At 44.6% G+C, this 6,061-nt stretch overlaps 1 protein-coding gene across 3 annotated transcripts in view; it reads right to left on the bottom strand.

The window, feature by feature from the left end:
- TAMM41 (TAM41 mitochondrial translocator assembly and maintenance homolog) overlaps positions 1-6,037 on the bottom strand; it is a 92,545-nt gene extending 86,508 nt beyond the window's left edge. For 2 of the 3 annotated variants that reach the window (XM_019505086.1, XM_019505087.1), the window contains exons 1-2: positions 5,959-6,037; positions 4,393-4,572 (exon numbers count right to left, since the gene is read on the bottom strand). In XM_019505086.1, coding sequence (XP_019360631.1) covers positions 4,393-4,566 — 174 coding nt within the window. In that variant the 5' untranslated portion in view covers positions 4,567-4,572; positions 5,959-6,037. Of the gene's footprint in view, positions 1-4,392; positions 4,573-5,958 lie in introns of those variants that run through there. The other variant, XM_019505088.1, reaches the window with a different exon arrangement.
- Between the last annotated feature and the right edge of the window lie 24 nt (positions 6,038-6,061).

The raw sequence follows: 6,061 nt of genomic DNA, 5'->3' as shown, positions 1-6,061 counted from the left end.
CAGAAATGTAAGGAACACTTGATGACTCCTCTTGCTTCTCTCCTGCTTCAGATTCCTTCATCTTCTGCAGCATGTGGAAAAAAACTGATCTATGTTTGGAAATACACCAAATCAAGAAGTCTGTGAAGATGATAAAAATGAAGGATCAGAAGAATCGCAAACTGCTGATAGTGATAACTCAGAAAATGAGACTGATTAGACAGTTTCATATAGCAAAATTTGTATCCAATGAGTCTTGGGGGTTTTTTTCCCCACCTCATCTCTTTTTCTAAAAATGAGTGCTTTCTGTATCTGCTTGACACTATGGAGGAGACTAAGTCAAGGATATATAATAACTTTCATAATAACTTTTTTTGTTTTACTATAATGTTGATGGTTTCTTCTATTTTCAACTTTAATTTTTGCCTGCTTCTCATAAACTGGCAAAACCTAAGAGATACAAGGTTCCTTAGAGTTCAGCAGCTTGTAGCTCCATTTGTAACAGAAATTAAAAGCATTTTAAAGTAAATTCACATAGTAAATTTGTAATTGTCTGAATAAGCCATACTTTTAAAGTTAATAAATATACCAAACATGATAATTTTATGATCCGACCAAATTATACATAATACATTTTATGTTCTTAAAGTAGCAACGTGAATTGAGCTCTGTAAAGGGTGCTAAGAAAATAAGTATTGCATATATTTTAATTTCCCCCCCAATTTTTTTTTTATTTGGAAAAGAGAGTTGTTTTCCATGGCTTCAGAACATCTGAAATTTTACATCTCTAGACCCGGGAGAAAACTGAGTGATCTATTATTTAAAAAAAAAAAAAAAAAATGAACTAAAAGTTGTTGTCAGTGCAACTGTGGCTCACAAGTACCAGAAAACAATTATGTTATACTTCGTTCTCCTAGAGATGAATTGTTTCTCCATGGCTTTTTTTTTTTTTAAAACATAAAAGTACCTTTATGCCTTAAAGTTTAAGGTTTCTTTTTTGTTAAAAAACTCCTAAAACTGCTACTTTTCCATTGCCAACACACTTAAATTAAATAAGCTGCAAACTACCTTGATACAAGGGATCTAAGTTCCACTTGGTCAAACCAACTGACTCCAGAATGGCTGGACAAGAATGGAGACTGAAATATACTTCAAGCACCTCCCTGCCCCCACCCAACCAAAATCAGCCCTCCAGTAGCCATACCTGGAGCATCAGTTGAGCTGGTTCAGGATAAATGAGCTGTTGTGTGCAGTCTGTAGTATTGTAATGAGGCTTGTGGCATGGAAAAAAGACACTTCATTTATAAGAACTTATATAAAAGAACTAGGGGTGCACTGATAGAGATTTTGGGGGCCGATAGCTAATTTTTAAGGAGGCATATTGGCCAATAGCGATCCAATTTCTGATACAGCTGCATGCAGCTGGTAAGTCTGTTATGGTGGGAGGGGAGGGGCGTGGGGGGAGGCAGACCAAAGCCCCCCGGCTGAGGGAGGGAGAAGTGTTGGGGCAGGGCACAGGACAGACGGCGGGCATGAGGAGGGTGGCTTCCGCTGCTGCATGCCCCCCAGGAGGGTGGTGTGCGCCCCCAGATCTGCATGGGGCAGGCTTCAGCTGCAGGTTGGGGCAAGGGCTGCACCAGGCTCTTCCTGGCAGAAGCTGGGCTAGGCAGCAGCGCTGGAGAGGGGGATACAGATGGGGGGGGCAGGATTGCAGCCACCCCAAATTTGGCCACAGCCCCCCCTCCCAGCACCTCTACCCGCTCTGAGCGCAGCCCCGACCCCAGCCCACAGTGGCACCCCCCCTCACCCCACCCGCACAGATCCATGGAGCACACCCCCCATGCCTTTTTGAGGGGCACACAGCAGCAAGAGCTGACCTCCGCTCCCCACACCCTCTGGTCAAGCAGCGGCTCCATCCTGCCCCACCTGGGTAGAGCCTGCCTCAGGCCCTCCCTCACCACGGGGTGCACTGATTTCCTCCCCCATCCCCTTCCACCACAAAAGACTTACCAGCTGCATGCAGCTCTCCAAGCTGCCAGGCTGCACTCCTTGCTGCCCAAGTGCTGTGCTGCGGCTGCATGCATGCACTGGCATTTATCAGCCAAGTTATCAGTCACATCCCAATTTTCAACACAATCAAAATTTCTTTATATTGGTGCCGATCCGATAGAGGTGCACCAATCCATTGGTTCCCTTCTATAAAGAACAGTAAAAAAGTCTTGCTACTAACCCTGCAAGAGTGTGAGACCTAGTCTTGTTGCTGTTCTGCTTCCTTACCCAAACTGTCTCCTGGAATGCCACACTTCCTGGACAAACAGTCTGCTTACAGACATAAAAAAAGAAACAGACAAACCCAGCACTTTACTTTCAACTTGGTGCACCCGTGCACTGAGCCCAGCAGATGCCCAAAAGAGGCATTGTGTTAGTATGACCTGAGTTGCCCAACCTTTGTATAGACTGCGCGCTTCAGTGGGGCGCTTTGGCACTTTTATCTAATAGCTGACTGAATCAGCTTCAGATAAATGCACCAAAGTCCCACTGAGGCCCCCAATCTATACAGATGCTGGAGAGCCAGGCTGAACTAATGGGCTTCCTCTCTCAGTAAAGCACTGTTTTATTTTGTTTTTTCACATCTGTCAGCAGCTTCAGTGGTTCTAGGAGGGCTACAGCTTTGTCTCAGAATCAGCCATGACTCTCAAAAAATGGGTTTTTTCCTCCCTATATTCTGCCATCCAAAAACAAAGTGCACGTCTCTTCGGGAGGTGTGATAAGCAAAAACATGCAGCAACTGCTTTACTGCAAGGGAGAAAAGAAAATCAAAAGGGAAGGGTAGGAATCATAACCTTATCAAAGGCCTTGATTCTGCTCTTTGAGTTCAAATATTTAAAACCCATTTAAGGTTAAAAAGGACATGGATCATGCTGCAAATTCTTACCTTACTCAAGTCCCTTAAACTCACAAGTACATCAAGAAAGCCTGTATCTGCCTCCCTACCCCCAGATTAGGAGGTGGCTCTTTGATGCAAAACCATTTATACCTTGTAAATTTGTAGCTGGCAGAAAACATAGCTTTTCTGCATCCTTAATTACATCTTCTGCTTTTAGTAAAAAGATGAAATTTAATTTTCTTGTAGTTATAAGTTGAGAATGACTCAAACTCAGCATTGAGGAGATAAGAAGTAGACATACACATGCATCCCTTAACACAAAAAACTTGAAAGCCAGTGTGTAGGAAAAGCAAATACTACTTCTATGATTTTTAATTATATCCAATACTCATAGAAGAGAGCACTGGAAGTTAAAGAATACAGATGCCAATTATAAGTGGTCAGGTCTAATTTTTTCATGTTGGTATCCATATAAATGGAAACAAATCTACCCTGTTCTGTGAATTGGTCATTCACTGAATTCAGGTCTGTCTTTCCGTTCTGTAAGCATCAATATAATACTTGTCCTGCCAAAATGAACTGAAATATAAATCCAGTTATTAGTCTGTAACATTTTCACATTATTTATGAGACTTTTTTTTAAAATCACAACATTGCCTGATGTTTGCCAACCAACAATTAACATGTTACTTGGTAAAACAGCTTCAGACATTGATTAAGCATACTGGGTGCATCTACAGTGCTTTAAAACAAAACAACTCAATAAAAACTCCAGAACACTTCACGCCTGAGTTAACTGCTCCCAGGCACAGTGTCTACACACGTGCCTGGGACTGCAGCAATTAGACCTAGGGCAGAGCAGCCCTGGGCTGTCAGGGAACACAGGGGGTCAGCTCCAGGTGACAGAATTGGAATTCAGAGGGGCTGGCCAGCCCCCAGCTGGCTGAACTGACAGGGTGCAATTTGCACCCAGCGGTCACCATCCACATGGGCATTTGATCACAGTTAATCATTCTGCCGTAAGACAGTATTGTCTTATGGTGGAGTTAATTAATTTACTGTGCCCCAATACTGATGCATCTGTGGATGGTGAAGCTTTACTGAGTAGCTAATTAGTCAATTCCACAGCAGAGCACACATTATAGATGCACTCACTAGTGCTGCTGATGACCCAGGAGACCCCCAGGACCCCCGATAAATGCTGGCCCCAAACTCTCCTACTCCACTTGGGTCACTGCCACATACCAGAGCATGCATACAGGAGCATGCCTGGGGACAAATGGGTCTACTGCTATCTGTCCCACAGGAAACCTGTGCCCCAGCATGTGTGGTGGTGCCCACTATGTGCAAACGGGTTTTATGTAATGTTGTATATGAATCTTGAAATATCAGCCGAAAGTCAATTACATCTTCAGTTAACATTTACATAATTATTTTTTCCAAAGAAATCTGACCTTGACTTAGTAAATCCAATACTCTACAATACAAATATCTAAATTATCCCACTCCCAGGCTGTTATACTTACCCTACCATGAAAAGGCACTAAAGTGTTGTAGTAAATTCCAGCTCCACAGTTCTGTATATTACTTATTTGTTTTGGCCCCAAAAATTTTAGGAAGGAATAATGACTCTTATTCTTTAACAAGTTCATCATGTGCCAAGTCACAGAATCATCCACAGCAAACACAAAGTCCAACATATTGTTCTACAAAATAAAGAAAAAAAATATTGTTACACACAGTTTAAGAAGCCACCCATAGCCACTATAGTCAATTGATGCTTATGAAATGTCCAGCAACACAAGCATGCAGCCAGGGAACTACCATCCCTTCCATGCTTTAAAAAAAGGAAGAACCTAATCAGCTTAAGTCTGTCACTCTTAGACAAGTTGCAATCTTTACACTTGTGCACTTTTTTCATTTGGATTTCTCAATATCTACAAAAATACCTATACAATAGAACTCTTGGTGCAGTTATTTTAAAGCTGCACTAGAGAGGAACTGAATTTTTACTGGTATCAGTTGTTTCTTTCAACAAAAAAATTGATGCAAAAAACAGTCTGAACTGCAATCCAAATACAAGACACTTAAAAAACCCTCCATAGACTATCAAAATATCTGCTTAAGTGCCCTGAATTGGACAGTTGATAAATGCATACAATACATAAACACATACAAGCAAAACATTTAGAGCTACTCTGAAAGTTAAGAGCTCTCCTCTTTCTGTTTGTCATTTCTAAAGTGATTTTTGCTAAAATGCCAGACTGAAGAGTACACTGTTAGAAATCAGTTATGAGCATCTATCCCCTCCTCCCTCCTTTGCATTTGCAACATCTTAAACAACTAAAAAAACAAATCTTGTTTTTGTTTCCTCTGGGCTTTGGTTCAGTTTGGTTGGAAACATGGCTGCTCAGTGGAGACAAGCTGTAACTAGGAAAGAAGTTATTCCATTTGACAATTTTAAACACAGATGCAGAAGTCCAATCGCCAGACACTTAGCAAGGTGGCTGCAAAGCTCAGGACAGCTGCTGCTGGCCAGAGGCACTTGAGTCTGCATGTAGCCTGCCCCTAACTGTCATGGGTTCAAGCCAGTGAGGCAGGTCAATAATTTCCTACCAAAATACTGTTAAGAGGTATTTAGACTATGGGACGGACTACACCTAACTGCCAGGCTCTCTCCGGTTAGGCCAGTGGTTCTCGGCCTTCTTAGACCCAGCTCTTCGTTTTCACACGGAGTTTTTGACTACGGAAAAAAACAGTAGAGCAAGTGTGCGGTAGGTCGGGCCGGGCGCTGCGGGCTCGTGTCCGCGACTCTGGCTCAGCCCCTGGGGGCCGCGGCCACCCGCACCTTGGGGCCCGGCGAGCCGACACACACAGCGCGGGTCACACTTTTCTGCGCGAAGTCGCGCGGGAAGCAGCTCTCCGCCTCACCCCCGGCCTGTCTCCCTGGGCGGCGCAGAGAAGCCGCAGGAGCAAGGTCCGGCCCGGACAGCGGAGTTGGGCCGCGCTGCCCCAGCTGGCTCCAACCTCGGGGGTGGCCCCCCGTGCCCGCGGCGGCCTCGGGCCCCCTCGCTGGGCTCCTGGCAGCCCACCCGGCGCCTTCCTGCCTCGGGGACCTCAGCCGCCCCAGTGAGGCCAGGCCGGGCCGGGCCGGGCCAGGCCGCCGGCCGAGGCGCGCGGAACCTACTTACCGCG

The sequence above is a fragment of the Gavialis gangeticus genome, unplaced genomic scaffold (genome assembly GCF_001723915.1).
Source record: "Gavialis gangeticus isolate Ggan-Ray unplaced genomic scaffold, GavGan_comp1, whole genome shotgun sequence".
NCBI lineage: Eukaryota > Metazoa > Chordata > Crocodylia > Gavialidae > Gavialis > Gavialis gangeticus.
Note: the sequence above shows the minus strand (reverse complement) of the source record. Positions and strands in the feature narration are given on the sequence as shown.